This window comes from Colletotrichum fioriniae, assembly GCF_027942845.1.
Source record: "Colletotrichum fioriniae strain IMI 355084 chromosome Unknown scaffold_1, whole genome shotgun sequence".
In the NCBI taxonomy this organism is placed as follows: Eukaryota; Fungi; Ascomycota; class Sordariomycetes; order Glomerellales; family Glomerellaceae; genus Colletotrichum; species Colletotrichum fioriniae.
In genome coordinates this window covers 5,405,527-5,429,068 of record NW_027076837.1, presented here as the reverse complement: position 1 = coordinate 5,429,068, position 23,542 = coordinate 5,405,527, and the positions used below count along the sequence as shown (strand labels likewise).

Genomic DNA, 23,542 nt, shown 5'->3' with positions numbered 1-23,542 from the left:
ATGATCAGTACCGCGTCTTCCCTCACTGTAGAATCACTTCTGCTACGTCCATCAACCTCGTCAGGTTTGGGCTCCTCTTTGCTCTCCACATCGCCTACATGGCGTCTCCAAGGCACGCGGTGTAGCCGAACGTCCTCGGGCGACCACCAATACTGCGGGAAGCGCCGCTGAATATTGTTAATGACTAACGCAACGACCAGCATTAAGGCACAGCCGAGGAGAACAATAGGCACCAAGAACCATCCCAAGTGTACGACGCCGTCATCGACAACAGCGAGCAGCGCCGTCGCGCCAGCAGGGGGGTGAATCGTCTTCGTAAGCGCCATAACGGTCGTCGCCAAGGCGCATGACAAGGCTCCTCCCAGCCAGCGAATGGAATCAAAATGCGGGCTCAGCTGGAACAGCTTGCAGATCGCTACCCCTACGATGGCGGAGAAGAGTTGGCCGAAGACTGAGTTACGGGGCTGAGAGAGGGGCGATTCGATCGAGTAGAACTCTAAAACGGCGGCTGCGCCCTGTGTCGGGAAGAGAAAACGAGTCAGCCAGTCTGTTACGTTACTGAGCGTCACCTCTTGGCTGGTGAGGTGCCGGTGTGCTGGTGTGGCAGTGGTCGGTCGGTGTCGTCACCCGAGAGGTGTATTATGAAACGGGATGAGGGAGTTGAGGTCCGAGCCTCCCTCATCCACCACCCCCTGACAGCGCTGCTCCGTAATAATCTTCGGTGTGTGGAAGTGGATACAGGTAATGTGTGCAGATTTCGAGATGAAAGGGGGGATAGACTTACAAAACTGCCCACAATAATGGGCGCACCATGGTCTCTGAAGGACGGTATCTGACGGGAGACGACGGAGACTACGGCGACTCCGCAGAAGACGCCAATACAGGCCCAGAAGATCGAAACGAGGTTGCCGACATTTTGAGGCTTTGACTTGCGGTAGCCAAAGAAGTGAGAAATAGGATATGGAAGATGTTTCCAAGGAGGCGGTGGAACAAAGGGGTTGAGAAATCGATCAATGTCGAAGTCCCAATTCCTTGGGTTGCAGCGCAACATCGGGTATTATGTGATCGTCGTTGCGCCAAGTCCGGGGTAGGACTAGATAGTATGGGGATGCGGAGCCACTATACCAGGGGAATGAACATGAGTTGCCCCTTCAGAAGCATGCTATGTCGGAGGGCTACCACTTTCTGTTCCTTTTTAGTAACCTTTCCTCAGTTTGTTTGACATGTTGAATTTGAATGTACTCACGTATTCCTCGGCAATAGTTGTCGATCCAAATGCAAGTTTCTGATTGAGATGACAGCACAAGCCACGCACAGGCAATGGTGGTATCGTGCCAAACACCGTTACACAGTAGCGTGGTGAGAAGAGACTGGACCAAACAAGGGACGAGTTGACAAGTGATAGCAACACGGCCCATTCACATTTCATCCAATTCAATCCCATCCCAGACCCGACACGGGATCTGGGGATCTTGCATCAGCTTTAACGGCCATTAGTGCCGCGGAGATTCAGCATCGACAACGACCGGCTGACTGTTCGTTTTGGTGTTGACTGGGGAGGCCCCACGTCATATTTAGTAACAGAAACTCCCGAAGAGGCTTAGATGCCGGACCAGGCGGGCTGCCACCGGGCATATGTGGACCCAAAAACGGCTTTTCGAAGAGCTTGAGAGCTGTTGAAGCAGCGTTAAAGCAAACTATTATCTAACAGATGGCAAATCACCCATAGTGTGACTGTCTTGGTCCATCCAGGTGAGCAGCCGTGCCGTTCTGGCGCGCTTTGCTAAGGTAGGCTCGGTAATCTCGCGGTGTTCGCTCGGGAACGGCCTGTTTCGGTGGGCAGGGTAGCCAGTGTGACTCCCCTTTGTCGCTGTCAAAGTTGTCAAATCTCCGGACGCCCGGGACGGACTGCTGCTGTCTCAGAGTTGCAGAGGCGCTGATTACATTGTAGGCAGGAAGATGAGATTTGAGTCTTGCCCTCGACGGAATTACCACTGAGATTGCCATAGGAATTGAGACCTTTGGGGAGAGTCATGTTTGTCGCTTGTCGTTTGCAAGCCATTAACGCTATGGCGTGCTTCATCAATTCTAGTAGGTATTCCGCTCGCTGTTCGCAAACCCCAGATGTGGGATGCCGATGCTACCCAATGAGTTCACATTGTCTTCTAACTTGACACCTAGGCTGCTGAAAGTTGCACATTTCGGAGTTTCTTTGGACCATGACTCTTTCACTTCTCTTACACCACCATCCACAACGGCACCAGCCGTTCGACTCAAGCCAGCCGCTCCCAAACCTTATACATACTTAAGTAGGCATCGAAATGACGTCCCGTCGCTAAGAAGCTTTGTGGCGTACAGCTTACTACCACCACATGTTACACGGTACACCCCTGTGAAGGTTGCACCGAAGCAGTTGGCATTCAATCAAGAAGCCACAACATATCGCGACAGCCCGGACTGTATCTCCAAGAGATATCACTTGAAGAAATGGTTGCTTCTTCTCTCACTATCGCGGTTACAATTACAACCACCCGGTGGTACAGACACCGACGTTCATGTTCGCACGCGGACCTCGCGGCCTGGCAACAATAACCGACTTACAACTGATCAGCCCAAACGAGAGCGAGGTCAAAGCACAGCTAGTCGCCTGATATTTGTCCTGGGGTCATTGGTGGCCCTGCTACACTCGGTCGATTCTCTGCACGCGATCGATGGACGCAAAAGTTGGCAAACTTTCAACGAGTGCTCGTGGCAACATCGGTTGCAACCTGAATTTCGTAGTGAAGTTACATTCAGAGTAGTTTTGTGTCATTTCCAGGCTTGATAAATTCAGTTGATACGGTGAATCTCTTGACCTCGAGTCACTCCTCGTCTGTGCGATTACGAGACTTTGTGAGCGCGCATTTCACGTCTATTTTCAGATTCGATCAATATGTGTGCCAAGGGTAATTGAGGGAATGTCTGCGGACCTCACACTACGGCAAAAGAAAACTACTCTATCTCTCCGCGAATGAGTAATAGATGACACTTGGTAAACAATGGAAGGCAGCAATCAAATAGGCGTTGGTGATATGAACGTAAGATTCCGTTTAATTCGGACTTCAAGTAGAAAGACATTGATTCATTCTCAGTGATCAAGTCTCAGATTCATTTGCCGCATCCATATCGTGATTCTGGAAGGTGAATAGATAGAAGTGATCAGTTCAGAGAGGTGCCAGCGTGAACCAGAGCTGATACGTTCAAGCAAAGCTTCCGCCTTTATTAACACACTGGTAGTAATATATGCTACTAGCTCCACGTGAGGTAGAATGGCATACAGCCATGAGTAAGTTGCAATTCAAGAGAAATTAGGCGTGTCTTGTGATGGCTCATCAAGATATAAAGGGCCGACTTTACCATGTAGCTCTACTTTGATCCTACCCAGGCGCGGTTCTGGATGACCTCGGACCAGGCGAAGTCTGAGATGAAGTGAATCTAGAATCCATTGTCTACATACCCCTCAAATGAGAATGTATCGTGATATTGCCGATTTCAAGACCGATTCCACGTCACCAAGGTTTGTGCACTTTCGAAGGTTTCGGAATCGATACTTAGTCGTGCGAGGGGGCAGCTGAGGAAGTAGGCCTCAGCAACACTGCACTCATTTGCCGTGAAGAGGACAGACTTTGCGACGATGCCTTTGTGGATCCTATGCAGGCAAGTCGTTGCTCTCTGCTCAGGTTTGAACTGGCCCAAATCTACGCCTTCATCGGAGACATACCTTAGACTGAAGGAGAACCAAGTCATTGAAGGTTTAAATGATGCCATACCATGATCAAATTAGGATTGAGGGGTTCTTTAATCTGCTCTCCATAATTGACATACTCAATCAGCATTCGCTGTGAGATCGTACGAAAAGGTCTGGAGTGTTTGTATACGGATTCGCGGCTTGGAGAAAGTTCCTGCGTAGAAGGGAGACTTGGCAGCTCGTCGCGAGCTCAGAATAACGATGTTGACGGGGCGTTGATGTACAAGGCGGCACCAAAGTTATATACAACTACGCAACTATTACGACACCCCAGCTAGATCTTCTACCACTGGTTGTAACACATACCCAGAAGGCATAGCAAGGCTAAGTGTTAGCTTGCTTTTTTCAACTGTATTTCACTCTGCCTGGCTGTAGGGCTTAGTCCCTCAGGGGAGCTTTTGCCCCGGAATGCAGCGGCCAAGCGCTAGCCCGGATGCGCCAACACGGACATCAGCGCGTCATCAAGCAGCCCTATGCGGCTGCGATCTCCGATGAGACAGTGACATGATGGTGATTCATGGTGCTCAAACCACTTTCCCATATAAGCAATCAGAAGCAGGAGTGGCCCAAGGGACTTGTGCAGTGACAGACGGATGAAATCATTCCATATAGACAAGCGCCAATGAGTTGCAAGCGAATTCCAATCGGTGCGGTGAAGCGAAATAGGTTTTTAGATTCGTCTCACCCCAGGGTCTCGTTTGCTGCGCTTCAACTCCACTCGCCTTCTGTCTACTCTCGGAGCTACAATACAACAAGAACTCTCAGAATCCCTGCAGTCATGGATGCTATTAAGGTTAGTATCGATGATATTTACCCCGATTGTGGAACGAGGATTAACAGAGTTGCCAGAACACCATTGCCGAGAACTTCGGTGGAGCAGCTTCGAAGCTGGGAACTCACCAATTCAGCCTAGACGAATGTCCTGACCAGACAGGCAAGGTAGCCGTCGTCACCGGGGGCAGCGAAGGCATCGGCTACGGCGTCACTTACACCCTCCTCAAGCATAACATATCCAAGATTTACATCCTCTCCGTCTCCAAGGAAGTCGTCGACGGCGCCAAGGATGCCATCACAAAAGACCTCGGTGCCGAGAAGGCCGGGCGCACGAAATGGTTCCAGTGCGACATGGGCGACTGGAAGCGCGTCAAGGAGGTCGCTGAGCAGATCAAGAACGACACAGATCGTCTTGATATTTTGGTGAATAATGCTGCGAGGGGTATCATGACCTACCAGCTCACTGACTACGGTGTCGACCGGCATATGGCTGTGAATCACATGGGCCATGTCGTTCTCACGTCGCATTTGTTGCCTCTCATCAAGCAGACAGCGGAGAAGGGTGATGTTGTGAGGATTGCGAATCAGGCCAGCAACGCACACCAGGCTACACCTAGCGACTGCAAGTTTGAGAGCCTGGAGGAGCTAAATACTGATTTGGGACCCAACGGTCAGTACGGCCGGAGTAAGCTCGCAGGTATCTTGTACGCGAGGTACTTCAACCGGAAGGTCACTCAGAATGGACATCCGAACGTTTTGATGAACGCCACTCATCCTGGGTTTGTGAGCACCAAGATGAGCAAGGAGGAGATTTTCGAGCCGTGAGTTCAGACCTCCATTTCCGTAGATGCTAAAGCTATGTATTGACGCAATGCAGATACCCTCTTGGAGGCTACGCCATGGCGGTTGGGATGGAACCTTTCAAGAAGTCACAGTGGGAGGGTGCTGTGTCTATGGTGTACGCGGCAGCCGCCACGAAGGAGTCCGGTCAATACATTTGTCCTCCTGCGGTTCCTGAGCCGGGCAGCAAGCTTGCTCAGGACGACGCCCTGGCTGACCAGTTGATGGAGTTGACTCGTCAGATCATCACTGAGAAAACTAAGACGTCCTCAGTGGATAAGGGATGTCCCATGGATGACTTGGTCCTGCACTAGATACTAGAATCGCTTCATTTACTGAGGCCATCGTATCAAGGTTAGATATGAGCTGAGTATTAATCTAATTACTGACAACGTGGACGCTCGCTCGCTATCGATGAAATAAAGATCCTTCCCTCCTCCTCTGGTTTACATCACCCTCCAATCCAAAGCCGCACCTGATCTCGCTCGGCGACCAGAGCATGCTATCTCTCGCCCGGGGGTATCTTCCTCCATCCGGACCCATTCCGTCCCCAACATTCTGGCCCATCACGCCGTACCCCAGCTTCAATTGCTTCACATCCTTCGGTACATCGCCCCTATCCCTGTCAGGGCCCTCCCAATTGACCTTCTCCAACGCTGGGCCTCTCGTCGCCGCTACCACGCTCGAGAACCGCGTGTTTCTCAATACACCTCCGTTCTCATTGACCGCGAACCCACCCGCAATCACGCCCAGTATAGCCAGAAATATGGCAATGGAGTACACGATCCACAGGTCACGTTCGTGGTAGCTGTACATATTGGCCATGCGCGACTTCTGGCAGGGGAAGCGATATGCCGAGTGGTTCCCGTCAACGCCGCCCTCGCGCAGCCCGCCCGAGACCTCGCCCGGATGAGCGGCCCATACGACGGGGAGGAACTGCGGGGTCGAAAAGATGGAGAGGATGAGGTCCTCGTAGAATTCCTGCACCATGTCCTGCAGGTCAAAGACGGGGAAGTAGTTGTTGCGGGGGTCGAGGAGCTTCGTCTGGATGGCTTCCGTATTGGCCATTGGATTCGCTGATTGCTTGTCGATCTGCACGGTGCCGTTGAGGAATTTGCGGAGCATGAAGCCCAGGGAATGGTATGCAGCGATCCGTCGATATCGTTCGACGTCTTGAGGGACAACGTAGTTCTCTTTCGGGGTCGCAGTAATATTGTCTGCCGTGCCATCGTTTGCGTCGAGACCGGGGATGTAAGTTGTATTGATGACGGGTATGGTGAAGTTATGTTTCTTCATGTATGCTGACTGTGTGGTGTCGGTGTAGTTGAAGACGGCAGTGTACTCTGTTACATAGTGCTCGCATGCAAAGATCTTGGGGACGTATTGCATTAGCTCATCCTCTTCCTTTGATGAAGCTGGATGGTCCGCGTCGGGCGGGACGACATGACCAATCCAGATGACCGGTTCAGTGCGAAGAGCTCCCATATGCTCAGGATAGGGCGGGTCCATCTTTGGAATACCTCCAATTTCGACGTCCTTCATCTGGGTGGTAGAATACTCTCCACCGCTGGTGAAAGCGTAGTACGCGTACGTCCCTTCAGGGATGAGAATATCCGTCCCAAACGGCGGGGGAGCCTGCCCAGACTCTTGCGTGAGGTTCGCGGGTGTCGAGCCGATACCCCTAGCCTGTTCGCTACACTTATACCCCGGGGCTGTGAAGTCTATCTCAAAAGTACAGTTCCAGCCCTTGCTGCACACCTCCGTTGAGGCGTTCTTCCGCGCGACAACTTCCTGCAAGAAAGCTCCGAGAGTAGCGGTCTGCTGAAAGTTAGGACTTGGCCCGGTGTAATAGTCGAACCAGCCCTCCGGCTCCGAGTCCGCCGGCTTGGTGGAGTTCCAGATGGACAGCGGCATCTCATAACGGCCGTCGATCTTGATGGGCTTTCGCCAGTCGTGAGTGTCCTCCCTTGCGAAATTCAGACTGCGAACGGCCGGGCAGGTAGTGTTTTGCAGAATGGTCTTGGGCTCAACAAGCAAAGTGTTGGCTGTGAGAATGACCACCAGAGGAGAAAGCCTGTGACCTATGTGAGCAAATTCCCTTCATCGTTTCTCATCAACTTCCATCTTCGAACGCTTACCATACGAACAGGGCCAAAGCGGCAGCCACCTTGGCACCCATGAGAAACTCCAAGTTCACAAAAGCAATCACGTTCTCTGTAGCAGCAAACATGGAATCCAGCGCGGCGATACTCATAAACCTCGATCTCACAGTGGTCCAGATCCGCTGCTGGAATGCCGATATGACGGCAGCACCCAAACTCGCCTTGGCCGCAAAAGCCAGGATCGTCCCGTACCTAAGCATACGCACCTGGTCGTCCGCGGGCTGGCCGTTCAGGGTATGATAGTAGACATGGTGGCCGATGGCGCAGCTGATGCCAAGCAAGAGCCACAGGTACATGTTCCATGATGAGTGCCAGCCGCATTGAGGTCTCTTCATCCGTAACGGCCTGTTCCTCTCATTTGGCGGACCCAGATAGTTCTCAGGCACATACGGTGGCGGTTTCGGCGGCTCGTGTTCGTGATCATGCTCGTACTGCTGCTGTGCACCGACTGGAGGTGAGCGATGCCCATCATAGACGGATTCTTGCGCATTCTGCAGCAGGCCGGCACGAGCATCATGGCGCTGGTCTCCGCCGCCGTGGTGGTGATGCGCATCCGCGTCTCTTGGGGAATCATCAGGCGACTCCCGGCCGTGGAACGTGGGATCAGCGCGGTAATGCGCCGATCCGCTAAGCGAGCTCAGGTCGATGCCATGCGTGTCCATCGGGCCGCGGGTCGTCGTCTTCTGTGCCGTAGTGTCGTCCTCGGGCGTCGTCTCCGTGACATGAACGGATGGGCCGAACTTGCTCGGTGCGAATAATGATGTGAGCGGCACGGGTTTGCGAGGGATGGAGTTTGTTCGAGCGTGCCATCCCAGTTGCGGAGAAGAAGTTGTTGACTCTGGTGATACGGGAGAAACCACTTCTGATGCAGGTTGAGGAGCTTGATGAGGAGGTGGAGGTGAGCTCGGGGAGGATGGGATGGAGGATGCGCTAGTTCGCTGGCGCGCATCGAATCTGCCGAGGGGCTGCGGCAACGTCGTCATGTTCGCTGTCAAATGTCTGTCCGTATGGCTGGATGAGATCCAGCTGGAATTTCAGCCCCCCCTTGATAGTCTGGTCCCACGGGAGAGAGACAAGACAAACAATCAGTCTCACACACCAACCCAAATTGCCCATGCATGTGCCACCAGGCAACCACAATAAGCAAGATCCACGAAAGCTTCCGCGCGGTTGGCGTTCCCCGTAGTCGGTTGGGTCACGGGCCTGGACCCTCCTTGGGATACAGTAATCCTCGTGGCTGTGTCTTGAGTGTGCTTTTGCTGCTTGGCCACGCGGGGGAATCCTTTTCTGCAGTAGGGGAAGCGGCGCGCGGGCGTCGTAGACACGGGATGGCTGATGCGTTTCGATCTTTGTTTTCGTATCAAGAACCGGTTCGTCCAGTCTCTTTCCCGTCAACTATGATCCGGGGTCCCGGTAGTGTGGGTTCTTGTCGCTCCTCCGTGTCCGAACGCTACCGCCGTATGGTTGTTGATCGGCGCGTATATCCGTCGCGCAATGGGTACCAAAACCTTACTTTACCAGAAGTTTTTTTTCTCTTCGCAAAGAATCACTGGTATGGTCCATCTGAATTTTTGGGGACCAGTGGAGCATTTGTACACAGGGATGGGCATTTCTGAACCCTCATCAAACCCATGTCGGCCCTCCAGCCCCCTTTTCCCACGCTGTTGGGACCAGCCGCAACATTCTGGGTCATTCTGCTGACACCGATGGTATGGGACGCGCCAATAAGACGGTACGACAACTTTTGAGAGGGAAAAGTCTTCCAGGTTCCAACAGTCTGACTGTTGGTTTTCTGCTTGATGTCACCATCTGGTCGGATTTGCGACCAATAGTACGCCGCCATTGGAGAAGCTGAGCGAAGGATTCAACAGTCCCCGTTCCAGACTTTCTCGGTTGCGATGCAGGATACAGGTGGGTGGGCGGTGTCTGACTCGGCGACAGTTGGTCCCAAAGAAGAGCTCCGTTCCGATACCGTGGTTGCGGACCTGGGTCCGGAAAGAGATCGGGAGCACCCATAATTAAAGGGTCCTCGCCCGTCATGTTCTTTCTATCGTCTATCGTATCTGAGTGACCGCTGGCTTCCGTCTTCGACATTTGAAAAGGTCGATCAAACCACCATGTCTTGCATGAATCAGACCCATCTTGTGCAGCAACTCGAGCACACCCTTTTCCACGAGACGCCCGAAACCTCTCGTGCCCTTGCTTCCTTAAAAGCAGGTACACTAATGAAATCAATATTTTGATATCCCGGGCTTACAGGCGACTCGAAGTTCCATATCGTTGTCAACCTTCGCCATTTAAGGTACCTGTAGTAACACCCGCGCCAGCTCCATACCGCCGCACCCACAAATCTTCAGTGCAAGAACGCCGGCCCAAGACAGGCTCCAGCGACCAACGGGTCTTCAACCCATCTCCCGGTTCCTGTTCACCTGTTGGAAGCCTGAGTAGCTCATCCCTTATGAATCGTTATCAGCCCACTGTATTTCGTAGAAGGTCTGCTCGAACCGTGATTTTCACCACCACCAATCGACCAGCGACAAGGAGGTTGGTTGACCACCTGATATCCCACATAGATACGACCGAACAATCAGACAACCCCAGAAGCAAACATGGCGATCCCTGGCTGTAACAAAGATAGGGTTCAGTCCCGGAACAGGCTCGCTCGCCCCCAGCCATTGACGTCGAGAAGAATGGAAGGGCTTTCCCCGCACAAGATAGCGGACCAAAAGTTATCTGGTATAACAACAAGTGCAAGGGCCCATCAATCTGGAAGACTTTCAACCGTAGAACTGTCGTGTCGTTGTCATCTCGTCTGCGTGCACACGCCGCCGACAGAAAGCCGCGCTGCGCTACGCAACGGTAGCCATGCCTGTACAAGATCAGATCCCCAAACTGCGAGGTACTAACGATGCGTTCTTTCTACCCTCATTGTACAGCAGCATTACGCTCTTTGCCTTGATTTTGCTGTGAATTTGGTATCTATCATCGTGGTACCGGTTACGACACATCCCAGGCCCTTTCCTCAACTCTCTTTCAATTCTACCAATGCAGCATATGACAAGAGGCGGAAAATTAAGTTTCATGTTGAAAGATCTGGGAGACAAATATGGTAAGACTATCAAAATTGTGTCTTGATCCCGCCTAGGCGGCTTACCATTGAACTTAGGACCGCTGGTTCGCGTTGGCCCAAACGAAGTCTTATTCGGCGATCCAGACGCATACCGCAAGATATCAGCGGTCAGGTCGGACTTCACCAAAGGTCCCTGGTATGCTCTCGCCAAGGTCGTGCCTGACCAAGACAGCCTATTCTCGATGAGGAATGATGATCTACGGAAGGAGTACAGAGCCAAGCTGAGTCCTGGTGTATGTAGAAACGTACAACTCGCTAGGCTACGTTGAAGCTGACTTGTTCTAGTACGCCGGTAGAGAAAATGGTGGCTTCGAGCCTGGTGTTGACAGAATTGTCGCGCAATTCGTCAACCTTGTTGAAACTAAGTACATCTCGACGCCAAAATTTTTTCGACCCATAGAGTTTTCCCATAAATCTCAATACTTTGCCCTCGACGTCGTCAGCGAGCTTTCATTTGGAGAAGCGCTTGGATTTCTTGCAAATGATGAAGATTTGTTCGGTTACGTGGCGACCAACGACCTCATCTTTCCGTATCTTGCCGTCATGCTCAATGTACCATGGGTGGGTATATTCATGCAGCAGTGGCCGTTGAATAAGCTTCTACCCTTCTCCAGTGACGAGGTTGGCTTCGGTAAGCTTATGGGGTAAGTCAAGGGACTCTGGCCTTGCTCTCGATGTGCCATCTTCAAGTCGTCAAGTGTCGACTAACCTGTAGCAGAATGGCCAAGAATCTGGCGGACAAGAAGTTGGCAGCCGCATCGGATGAGAACAATATGGTCCAACAACATCTTCGCAACGGGGTAACTTACAAGGAGCTCTTGGCAGAGATCTTCCTGGAATTGTAAGCCTGAGTCTAAAAGCAGCCCAAACACCTCGATGCAAACTAACAACGACAAAGGATAGCGGGCTCCGACTCTACCGCAACGGCGGTCCGCATGACTATGCTCTGTCTGCTCAACACGCCGTCCTCACTGAATGCACTACGGCGCGAGATGGACCAAGGTATTGCCCAAGGCCGCATTAGCTCCCCGATCCGCGACTCAGAGGCCCGCCAACTGCCTTACCTACAAGCCGTCATCAGGGAAGGCATACGCTTGTACCCGCCGTCTACGGGCCTCAACTATAAGCAAGTAGCAAAGGGCGGCACAGAACTTCACGGGCAGTTCTTGCCAGAGGGGACACAGATGGGAGTTAACATTCAAAAGTTGATGAGATCCAAGGACACGTTTGGCTGTGACGCGGACGTGTTCCGGCCGGAGCGCTGGCTGGAAGCCTCCGCTGAAGATGAAGAACGCTTTCGAGAAATGTGTGGCGTCGTTGACCTCGCCTTCGGACATGGCCGGTTTCAGTGTCTTGGGAAGACTATTGCGACCATGGAGCTGAACAAGATCTTCATCGAGGTAAGTTGGCGTCGCTTTTGAATCCTCAACGTTTGTCTTGGAATGGAAGAAAGCTGATCATGATTCTTTGTAGCTGTTCCGGAGATTCGATTTTGCGGTGGTGACTCCTCATGAGCCTCTCAAGCTGTATGATGCTGCTTTTTGGGTCACAACCGATTTCTGGCTGCGAGTAGTACCGAGGTCGAGCGAATCTCCCTGATCTGACGTGCAATGCTTTCTAGAAGTTATTACAGCTTGAAGACTTCGCGCTACCTTGGCATGCAATTGCGACGCCCAAAATATCCATCCTCCAGTTGTCATTGAAAATGTTGAACAATAGTCAGGGGGATGGGACTCTGGACAACATCAATTCACTCAGCCTTTGGGGGTCGAAATGTCATAGAAAGTCAGCGGAGTATCGCGTACTCTTCTGCATCCCAGAATGATTATTGATTGAATAGGAAACAGCCACCGCTATTTGCGCTGATGTATATGAGACCACTCATGTTTGCTCCGAGACTCGGCGGTGAGAAGCTTGACCCTGTGCCCCAATATTTACACTTTCCGCCCACAAATTCCCTGAATATCATCCATGGCGCCGGAACAGAGTTTGGCGGCAATCCCGATGCATCCGCTGCCCTTATCGCCTTAATCCTTAAGGCTCATTTGGGTACGGTGAGATTATCGAGACTGGCATGGGTCCTGGTGGGAAACGTTCAGCGATAACATTCTTGGCAAAGCTCCCAGATGTGTACATGCATCGGTCTGACGGCCGAAGCAATTCAAGTCCTCACAATTGACAAACAAAGGCTAGTTCGGGCGAGTTTCTCTTTCATGGTACGAGTTCGAGCCAATAGTTCATCTGATATTGGTCACGTCAATAGCCGCAGTCAGAACTCCAATCCAGAACTTCGGGCCGCACCTAATAGGCCTCTCTCAAGCTCAAAAGTCCCCTCGCCAAAGACACTCGTCATCAGTACATGGGAAAAGATGGTGTCACTTGCGGCACGCAATGGATCCTTCCAAAGGGACATGGAAAACTATAGCGGGATCGGCTTCGGTGTCGGCTTCGATCAGTGACATACGGGACCAGGGCACCTAAGCTCGCTCCTCTCGGAGCGGGGGAGGGGAAAGGGAGCTGTCATTGCGGGGATTATCCATTGACATTTGTTTCCCCATGCACCTCACATCAACACTCCAGTCATGTCAACGCGGCATACGCAGACGTGTGCCATCAGCTTATCCACGGCGAACAAAGCTACCCCGCCGGCATTGCTTGGCATACATCGAATTCTAGCACAAACAAGGCAGGTCGCCCACGTTTACAAGCAGCTAAGCTCTCTCTTCCACGCCGTCTTACTGCTTGCCGGCCTTTCAAGTTCCATCATTGCGTTAATTGGGGTAGACAAAGCTCGAAAGTACCATGTCTCCCCCAGAATCGGGTCAGCTTCTTCCCAAAGTGCCGGGCTCTTGGAGAAAGATATGACGACGTGCGTTCTTACTGCCTTGCCTGCGGACAGCAGGTTCTTCCCGCCTGCATATCGCTAATGCCAGCAGAATAGGGCGAACAGCTCCAGAATGCCAAGCAATGTTACGGCAAGGTCTCGTGCAATGGCATCACCGGCTTTACCGATGGCTGGCGATCGCTGGGCATATTTTCTGCGATTCGATTGTGGTCGGGCTGCCTGCGGGCAAGAGCTATAACTGCGCCTTTCCGTCACCCCTCCCGGAGACCGAGTTTCGGCAGAGACCTTTTTGCTCTCAGGATCTGGCCTTTACCGGTAAAATACTGCTGAGCTCGATCTTCGCTTATTGCTTGTCAGGACTTTGCCCATCATGCGTTGTCGTCAAGTGTCACTCGCCCTGACCTACGCGGCTCTCGCCTCGGCCTGCCAACGGGACTTCTTCGTCGAAAAGCGGCACACCCACCGCAAGCCCATTACGAAGCGCGCAGACGACGTGTGGCCTCCAGTCCTAACAGAAGAGGAGACGATCTTGGTCAACGCCTTTGACAATGTCACTGTTGACGAGTGGTCGGATTACTACGGCCACCAGGTCAAGCTGGCGGGACTGGGCAAGGAAGCGGCGCAGTGGACGGCTGACCGGTGGACGGAGAACGGTTTCGATGCGCAGCTGAAGGAGTACCATGTCTACTTGAGCTATCCCGTTCATGCTTCACTGGAGATTACCTACTCTAATGGCACGACAAATAATGTCAGACTCGATGAAGATGTTCTCGAGGAGGACGATGTGACGGGGAGGGAAGATAGACAGCCGACCTTCCACGGTTACTCTGCGTCAGGAAACGTGACTGGAGAATATGTCTACGTTGGGTGAGTGCTTCGCTGCCAAATAAGATGTATTGGCCCATGCTAATCATTCATGAAGACGCGGTTCCCAGGCAGACTTTGATCGCCTCGTTGAGTTGGGAGTCGAGCTCGAAGGCAAGATTGCACTGGCCAGATACGGCGGGCTCTTCCGTGGCTTGAAGGTCAAGAATGCGCAAGATCACGGCATGATTGGCGCAGTCATCTTCACCGATCCTGGTGATGACGGAAACCAGACCGTTGCGAACGGTTACGAGGCGTATCCCCGTAAGTCTACCGTTCCATCTAATCGGTACCTCAAAGCAGTATGTTAACTGTATACCGCGCAGACGGACCTGCCAGGAACCCTAGTGCTGTCCAGAAAGGCTCCGTTCTGTTCCTCTCCACTCACCCGGGCGATCCAACCACCCCGGGCTACCCATCCCACGAGGGCGTCGACCGCGCAGACATTTCGCCCGTCACGCCCAAGATCCCTTCCATCCCGATCTCCTACACATCTGCCGAGCCTCTGCTGCAGGCACTAGATGGCTTCGGAGTGTCCGCAGAGGAAGTCAACCGGACAATCTGGGCTGGTGCATTGAACGCCAACTACAGCTCCGGCCCAGCCCCGGGAGTCACCCTCCACCTGGACAACTTGATGGAAGGCAAAATCACGCCAATTTGGAACGTCATTGGTCACATCAATGGCACCAATGCCGATGAGACGATAGTCATTGGAAACCATCGTGACACCTGGATGATTGGAGGCAACGGCGACCCCAATTCTGGATCTGCCATTTTGGTTGAGTTCACTAAAGCCGTCAATGCTCTTGTGTCCAAGGGCTGGAAGCCTAAGAGAAATATGTAAGTCGATGAATCTCTAGTTGACTGGGCGATTACAGACTCTGACTTTTGCCTAGCGTAATCGCGTCCTGGGATGCCGAGGAGTACGGCCTCGTCGGTAGCACTGAATGGGTCGAAGATAATGTCAATTGGCTTACCGAGACAGCCGTGGCGTATCTGAACATTGACGTCGCAGTATCAGGCCCGAGGCCTGCCCTCGCAACCACACCGGAGCTGCAGACTGTTGGCACTGAGATCTTCAAGAAGATCATCTACCCTAACTTTGGCGGCTTCAACATTAGCCTCTACGACGCTTGGTTGGAGTCCTCTGAAGGCATCGTCGAGTCTCTGGGAAGCGGCAGTGACTTCACAGGCTTCTTGCATAGGGGTATCAACTCGGTGAGTACCATCGGCCAAAGGCGACATCAGAGCTATCCGCGAGACAAATGCTAACCCGCCCTCCAAGCTCGACGTCGGCTCCAACAACGGCGCGACAGATCCGGTCTGGCACTATCACTCGAATTACGACACCTACCACTGGATGGCCAACTTTGGCGACCCAGGCTTCCTCGTCCACGCCGCTATTGGCCAGTACCTCACCCTCCTCGCCTATCACCTCGCCGACGACGAGGTCCTCCCCATCGACGTGCCAAACTACGCCACCGAGCTTCGCGCGTACCTCTCCGACTTGGAAGAGTACGCCGAATCCGAGGGCGCTGAGATTGATCTATCTGAGCTCTCTGAAGCCATCGAGATCTTTGCGACGCGGGCCGACGAGGTCAAGGCTCTAGAGCAGCTCGCTGTCACGACGGGCGACGCGGACCTTATTACGGTTGTAAACCACAAGTACCGAGACTTCCAGCGGGGATTCATTAGTCAGGGCGGTTTGCCTGATCGTGAGTTCTACAAGCATGTCATCACTGCCCCGGGCTTGGACACCGGATATGCTGCTGTGCTCTTCCCTGGAATCACCGAAGGCATCCAGTACGGCAAGGGCAACCTCAGCGTCGCCGAGGAGTGGGTTTCAAAGACTGCCCGAGGTATCTTGCGGGCTGCCGATATCATCAAAACGTAATGTTTTAACCAACCTTGTGAAGAGCGCATGATGAGCGGCGCCGAGTACCAGTAAGAGTGGGCCCAGCCATCTTCGGGCCTCCGGCGCTGATCGGGTCCAATTCTCCGAGCCTTTCTCCGACATACCCATGAGATAATGCAGAGAAGATTTTCATCAGATAATAAGTACTAATTCTGATTAACTTAATGAGACATAACCCATGCCTTGTGCAGCCAGTGCAAATGAGAAACGACGTTCACTCTGGCATTTAAACTGTCTCGGGAAGTTGTGCGCATTCGAAGATACTCGGCAGCATGCCTTTTTCGGCCTGTGATGTATGACCACCTGACTCATATATCCTCAATTCATTGATGTAGTATTGGTTTTTAGTCTATGGTGCTAAGATCGTAGTAGCGAAGCTTCGATGATCATGTGTCCATCCACACCTCATTTGAGGTTTCCAAGTTGGAGTCACATCGCAGACGTGAATGCTCAGGCATGATGGCCATTAATTGTCATTCATTGAACTGTAAAACAACCTGAACTCCTACCCATCCTTTCAGAATAACCGAAACCGTACCCTCGCGCCCATAGTACGTCCCTGAAAGGCCGGCTTCCCTAAGAAGCCTGGCCTCCAGGTCGCCGCTTCTCGATGTTAAGAACAATGTCAATGAAGCTGCGCTTGAGTGGACTCTTCTTCCTAGCAGCCAGCAGCTGCGCAGTCTTGAGAATGTTCTTAATCTGCCGACCGTTGAGCGTCAGCTCAGACAACTCGGCAATGTCGTCATCAGAGACCTCGCTCTTGAGCGTCGCCCCCTGCAAGAAGTTGCGCCAGATCTGGCGACGTGACTCCGGGGTGAGGTCGGGGTACTCGAGCGAAACGTGAATGCGAGACTGAAATGCCAGGTCGATGTTGTCGACGCGGTTCGTTGTCATGAAGAGAATGCCCTCGTAGTACTCGAGCGTCCGGAGGAAAATGGAGACGACCTTGTTGCGCTCAAGGTCGTGCGTAGAGCGTGCCTCGAGGAAGACGTCGCACTCGTCCAGGAGTAGGATCGCGTTCCATCGTGCCACGAGTTCAAGGATGCGAGAGAGGCCATGCTCGACTTCCCACGGCTGGGAGCCCAGATCACCCGAGCTGAGGGTGTGCAATGGAACGCGGAGATTCTCGGCGACGGCTTCCGCCGTGAGTGTCTTGCCGACACCAGGGGGACCCGAAAGCAGGCAGATGATGCCCTTACCCTTGCCGGAGATGACATCGTCGAAAGTAGAGCCGTCCAGCTGCGACTCGGAGAAGGCGAGGATCAGTTCCTTCTGGTCCTCGGGCAGTACGAGCTTGTCAAATGCGTTTGTGTTCCAGGTGATTTCGGTGACTTGCTCGACAAAGAAGTCGAGCCACTTCTTCAGCTTAAGGGAGTACCCCCGTGTCCGAGACCGTGCCAGCATCTGATGGTAGGGAGTCAGCTTGAGGTTGCCGTCCTTGCCCAGTCCATGCTGGCGCTTCCACGCTGAGAGCGCCTCCATGTCCTTTGCGTTCCAATCGTCAACGTAGCGGTTGCGATAGGGACTGAAGCGGTTGAACGAGTTGATGTCGACGACGATGCGGCCCTCGACCTGGATGGGTACCTCGTTGCCCTCACTATCCCAGGTGATGGCGGTGCCCGAGTACTGCTTGTAGTTATGCCCGGCGAGATCCTCGAAGATCTTGCCGCGCTGGATAAGGCCGGTACGCAGCTTCTCCTTCTGGGTGTGGAATGCCCAAGGGTAGGCGTTGAGGCCAGTGATCTTCTTGGTTCCAAGGAATTCAGAGATGTTGATGCGCTCGCCGTAGCGGCCGAACTCCTTGCCACCGTAGTCAACGCAGTCGGCACGCAGCTGAAGGAACTTGCCGCAGTTGTTCTCCATGTACTCAGTCTCCTCGAGTTCAAAGGCCGAGAGGGGACCCTTATGGGCTGAGAGGACAATGGCACCAGGCTGGAAGATCATCCACAGGTGCTCAAACGTGATGACGCCCTTTGCAACGTAATCCTCGAATGCCTTGATGGTGTTACCAATCTCGTACTGGAGGATGTCGTGCAGAATAGTGAGATGCTCCTTGGTGTTGGCATCGAGATCCTTCTTACCCAAGTACTTGCGGAATTCCGTCCAGCGGTGCACAAAGGGACGGAAGGGAGCGTCGAATTCAAGACGTTCTAACTCGCAAGCAACGCCCGTGTAGCCGTCTAGGATAACGCTCAATGCCTTCTTCAGCCAGGGGCTCTGGATGACAATGGAGTCGGCCTCGAGTTTCTTCCGGCTATCGTTGCTCTTGACGTTGCGCACCACGACGGCATACTGCTCAGTCTCTTCGTTCTCGGCGGCTTCCTGCACGTCTTCTGGGTACTTGTCGACCCATGTCCAGTTGCCATCGCTGTCTTTGGCGGACTTGTAAATATTCTTGGTAGAGGCGATTGAGCCGAAGGGAGCGAGTGGCTTCTTGGGCTTCTCCTCCTCATCCTCATTCTTCTCCTCGCCGTTGGTCTCTGCTGACGTTTCGTCTTTCTCGGCGGTCTCGCCGTTTGTGGAGTCGCCATTTGACTCTTTGCCGTTTGTGGCCGATGTGCCATTCGTCTTTTCTTGGGCAGGGGTCTTGGTTTCCTTGGCCGAATCGTCGACCATCTTCAGGCCCAAGGCGGCCGCTGCCGCTGCGGTTGTGCGTGCCATTGTGAATACTCTATAGTGAAGGTACAACGGAAAGAAGAGATGGTGATGACTTTGAATTCCAAACTCGGATCGAACATGGTCTTCCGTAGATATTTATCTTCATTGCGATACCTCCAGAAAGTTCCGCGCGCAAAGTGTAAGAAGTCTTTCTTTTGCCATCTCGTCAAACCTGACAGCAAAGCGCCAGGCACCACGCATCGTGCTCTAGTGGCTGCCTCAACAGGGGTCGAATCATTGATGCCTCTGATGCGCATGGCATGTGGCAGTGACTCACCCCTGTTCACGGCTCATGGGCTGCCGACTGCGAAACGCATCCGTCTCTGTGTGGACAAGAGAGCATGTTGCTGCCTACAATGGGCCGTCCGCCGCAGAAGCGTTGATCGAACGAAGAGGCCAATTGACGGGGGGAGATGTAAGCACTAGAGCGGGATGAGATCCCGCATTTGCAAGGCAGAAGAGCCGCCCTAGCACAAAGTTTGTTGTCAGGATTCAGGCCGCCAGAACTGGCCGTCTTGCTCATTCGCCGATCTGTGGCAAACAAGGTGTCTTTCGTTAACAAACGACTGACAGTGTTCCAACGTGCAAAAGAGTTGAGCGAACTTCTACTAAGAAGTCAGAACAATAGTGAGGTGGTTGAGTCAACCTCCAGAGGCCTCACGAAGGATTCGAGAAGAGGCCTAGACAACGCTAAAGTCTTGTCAACTCCTGCAGGCAGACGAGCACTGCCTACAGCCCCCATTCTTTCAAGCGGTTCTGCTCGCTTCAACCAAGACGGGAAGCACCGATCGCTTGTTCGACCCCTGGAAGGGCTGAGCATCATAGCGTTACAGCGCCACATAAGCGGCAGAATAGCGGGGGAACGAGGACTGATAGGGCTAGGATTGTTGATTGAGACACGTGTAGCGCGTCCAGTGTTTCCTGTAAGCCTCGTTTGCATCCTGTTCCAGCCACGGCTCTTGCATGTGTTGAATAGGTCCTGGCAACTTTGATACTCGCGATAAACAAACTATGTCATTGTTCATTATCTTTCAATAGTAACTAGATGGAATTCAATCTGCTTCAGCTGTCCCCACATATATACGATTCTCACTGATCCTGAGAAATAAAGCACGAACACAAGCTACAAAGTACTGTAAGTATGTACAGAGAATCCAAAACGCTGACCACTACGTAGCACCTTACTGATTGACCCCAGATTCCTCAGTTCTTCAAGCACGCCCACCTTGGTTCTACTTCCAGCTAGTACTGACCGTGACTGCAGTAGAACAACTTTGGGGCACAGTGTAGGATCTGTTCGGGTCGCTCTCCCATGTCGCAGTCCCGTCCGACGCCACATTGATGAACTTGTACTCAAAAGTCGTTCCGGCCGGCAGTGAGACAGTGTAGGTCCACAGGTTATTCGAGCTGGTGTACTGCGCCGCCGAAAGCGCCGGAGCCGAAGCCACATTCCAGTTGCCGAGCGCAGCAATAGAGCCCGCGACCTTGATTGTCTGGCCTGGGACTGTCTTGACAATTTCGTTGAACGTAACAGCCACGGTACTGGCGATGGCGCAAGTGCCGCTTGTAGCTGTCGCCGCGGCGCTGGTTGTGCGTGTCGAGGACGGCGAGGTGCTCCCCCCGCCGCCGATGGCAATGTCGGCGCATGTGAGGTAAACCTGGCCGGTCTGGAACGAGTTCCAGCGCAGCGACAGCAGGGTGTGGTTGGAGACGTAGTCGGGGATCTTGATCTTCTTGGTCACGGTGTAGCCGCCGGCGATAGAGGTGTAGCACGACCCCAGCGCGTTATTGTCGACGCCCTGGCACCCGCGTCGGCTGCTCGCCTGGAACGCGTTGCAGGTGAACCAGTCGTTCCGCCAGCACGCCTGACCGGAGGTGCAGTCCGGGCTGTAGTCGCAGCTTTGACCCGAGACATCGGTGCACTTGAGGGTGCCGGCCTGGAAGCAGTTCTCCGCGGCCTGCTTCTCGTCATCGGTGGGAAGGTATCCGGGTGTGATGAACTTGTCGACGATGGACTGGTCCTGGCAGATGCGGTAGCTGAACATGCCGCCATGGTCGCCATTGTTGTCGACGCACCACTGGACATCGACGGTCTGGCCGCGCGTATAGGTCGCGACTACATTGCTGCCCCAGCTGCTTCCGGGCTGGTTATAGTCAACGCTGACGCGGGCGTTGTAGCCGCAGGGTCCGCTTCGTCCGACGGTGGCGGCCGTGAGGTCCGGCCATGCGGAGACGGGCTCCCGGATAGTGCACTCGGGGCAGGAATCTATGCCGGCCTGCCGATAGTCCATTAGCTCAATGCTGGAGCAGTCTTCGATACTACTTGATGGGTTCTTACCTCATGGCCGAGACGAGTGCGGCTAGACGGGATCGTCAGATATCCATGTCCATACACAGAGGAGATGAAGGTGGCAACTGCCAAGGTCGTGAATGACTTCATGTTGAAAGGCTTGCAGGCTTCCTGTGAGAGGTCTGACCGTTCAAGATATCAATCTACAGCTACTTCCAGAAGCGATGCTCCATATCTCTCACAGCATCAGTCTGAGAGGAATCATCTTGGCTTTATATGCCAAATTTCACATTTGGTATCCCATAACGTCGCAGCCATAGCATACTCACATGCTTCTATGATGCTACTAGACATCTCACGATCCAACTTGCCCTTGCTGCTCCCACCGGCACACATCACATCAAGCAACGCCGAAGTACCTCCAACCGAGACGGCCCTACCCGTTCACGTTTCCCCGGACCTAAACTCGACCTGGAAGTCCGGGGCATCTCCAAAATATCATGCAGGCGGTGGCGGGGTAGCAAAGTTCTGTTAGTGCCGGCTGTCATATCTCCAACTGGCAACCACCGCGGGGTGAGTAGGCCCGCTGTGTGGCCAGCCATCCGAACACCTACCTGCAACGGCTCACCTCTGTAGACTCTGCATGCGCCCAACCCCGCGGTGCCTGATGTAGCACATGCAACACAAGAGAGTTCCTGATCTTGGCATGGTCAATGACACCCTACGCCCACGTCCAAGGCGGAGTTGTGCGGAGTCTTGAGGAGTTGGGGAGTTGAGGTAGCATCCCGCCTTGCACATCAGATGACGGGTCACGACGACCTCAAATTTGCATAGAAGGCCCGAAGATGAGGTCCTTCTCAGATCATGGCATGCACTCTGATCAAAGTCAAGCTCTACCGCCGTCAAATAAACTGCCGAAAAACGCCCGGCTCCTGCATACAGGTCATCGATCGCAGGCCAACTCATCTGACTATTGGTGGCTTAATCAGGTAATACTTCTAAGCTTGTGAGGAGTCGTGGTTTCCACCAGGTTTCCTGCCTGTTCCTGACTGATCAATCCGGTTCTTGTTTCTGTCTTAGAACTTGCATCGCATAGTTTTGGTTGTTCTGGAAATATGGTCATTTTGGTATTGCTTCAAGGAATACAGTCCGAAAGCACATGCACTTCAGGAACACCGGAGCCTCGACTACCTCAGTTTCTTCAACCGCGCCGTCAATAGCACACATAGTTCGGACCAATGGCATCGCTGATGACCCATATAGTGACGAAAGTATTCATTCACATCTCATATGACGCTTAGCATTGCTTTGTTCTGAATGATTATATCATCACCTGATACCGGGACAAAATCACTTGATCACTGGAAACCAAGGTCTGGTTTACAGAAGTAGGTGGCAACATGGATGAAACTCGCAACATGTATTCGTTTAAGGAGACCAAATCATTTTATGTGTTGAGCCTTCTCAAGCAATCTGATATCTTTGTGTTTCGGCTCTGATCGTGGTTCCTGTTTCGCTCATGTATTACTTTAGGGTCCCATAACGCCTGCTTGTATCTGCCGGGTACGAAATACAGATCAAGCCATCCATATCGGCCTATCTACCCCGCTCATACCTCTAGCCTTTGTAACGGACCGACTCCATGGTGGTGTTGACGCATGATATACCATTGAGAAGTTGGTGTTGTGACGGACCGATATTCAATGTAGACAATAACTTGTGTTGACAACTATGCTCCATCTACTTGTGGCCACCGACGAGTCACTTACCTCATTCCGATGTTATTTGTCCAGTTCCTTGTGACAAGCGCTTTCGACACTTCTCAGGCGTCCCGAAATTGCCTCCAGGCTCTCCACTTGAAGGCACCGGCATCTCTACATGTAACAATACGAGCAAGCCCTCCAACTATTCTCGCCGCATCTTACCTTGACTGATATCCTGATGTCCCGTTACAAAGATTATGTCGTATTAGAAGGATCTCTTTCGTCGCTGTGCCTGTCTCAAACTCTTCGTGACGTTCGTGGACTTCGGCACTTGATATTAATACTGCATGCATGCTGCACTGTTAGTCACCATGGACTGCCAAGCTCGTCAGTAGAACCACTGCCGGTACTTTCCTTCTCTTCCACGAGGCGCATAAATGCTCCTGTAGCATTTGTCATGTTTTTGCCACGTGTCAGGATGCGTTCAAGGGCAACATCAATTCAAGCTTGCAGCTTTTCGTGGGGAGCATTTCTTGGTTCCACAAGCGCCCCTAACCCTGATTCTTGTTTTCCT

General features: G+C 52.9%; 6 protein-coding genes across 6 annotated transcripts; 3 read left to right on the top strand and 3 right to left on the bottom strand.

The window, feature by feature from the left end:
* Positions 1-4,565: 4,565 nt before the first annotated feature.
* BLI4 (putative oxidoreductase bli-4, mitochondrial) lies at positions 4,566-5,715 on the top strand (the record flags this gene model as incomplete). The annotated part of the gene is made up of 3 exons (XM_053191965.1): positions 4,566-4,580; positions 4,637-5,382; positions 5,439-5,715. 3 exons carry the CDS (start codon positions 4,566-4,568, stop codon positions 5,713-5,715), a joined length of 1,038 nt encoding a protein of 345 aa, XP_053050573.1.
* A 94-nt stretch (positions 5,716-5,809) lies between these two features.
* Positions 5,810-8,546, bottom strand: N0V96_001395 (uncharacterized protein; the record flags this gene model as incomplete). The annotated part of the gene is made up of 2 exons (XM_065756221.1): positions 5,810-7,475; positions 7,549-8,546. The coding sequence occupies 2 exons, from the start codon at positions 8,544-8,546 to the stop codon at positions 5,810-5,812; spliced, it is 2,664 nt and encodes an 887-aa protein (XP_065615461.1).
* Positions 8,547-10,644: 2,098 nt separating this feature from the next.
* Positions 10,645-12,114, top strand: N0V96_001394 (uncharacterized protein; the record flags this gene model as incomplete). Its single annotated transcript, XM_053191967.2, has 5 exons — positions 10,645-10,672; positions 10,730-10,926; positions 10,979-11,337; positions 11,412-11,534; positions 11,592-12,114. 5 exons carry the CDS (start codon positions 10,645-10,647, stop codon positions 12,112-12,114), a joined length of 1,230 nt encoding a protein of 409 aa, XP_053050575.2.
* Positions 12,115-13,908: 1,794 nt separating this feature from the next.
* Positions 13,909-16,296, top strand: N0V96_001393 (uncharacterized protein; the record flags this gene model as incomplete). The annotated part of the gene is made up of 5 exons (XM_053191968.2): positions 13,909-14,405; positions 14,461-14,666; positions 14,729-15,242; positions 15,299-15,620; positions 15,688-16,296. 5 exons carry the CDS (start codon positions 13,909-13,911, stop codon positions 16,294-16,296), a joined length of 2,148 nt encoding a protein of 715 aa, XP_053050576.1.
* Positions 16,297-16,893: 597 nt separating this feature from the next.
* N0V96_001392 (uncharacterized protein) lies at positions 16,894-18,978 on the bottom strand (the record flags this gene model as incomplete). Its single annotated transcript, XM_053191969.1, has 1 exon — positions 16,894-18,978. One exon carries the CDS (start codon positions 18,976-18,978, stop codon positions 16,894-16,896), a length of 2,085 nt encoding a protein of 694 aa, XP_053050577.1.
* Positions 18,979-20,207: 1,229 nt separating this feature from the next.
* Positions 20,208-21,266, bottom strand: N0V96_001391 (uncharacterized protein; the record flags this gene model as incomplete). The annotated part of the gene is made up of 1 exon (XM_053191970.2): positions 20,208-21,266. One exon carries the CDS (start codon positions 21,264-21,266, stop codon positions 20,208-20,210), a length of 1,059 nt encoding a protein of 352 aa, XP_053050578.2.
* Positions 21,267-23,542: the final 2,276 nt, after the last annotated feature.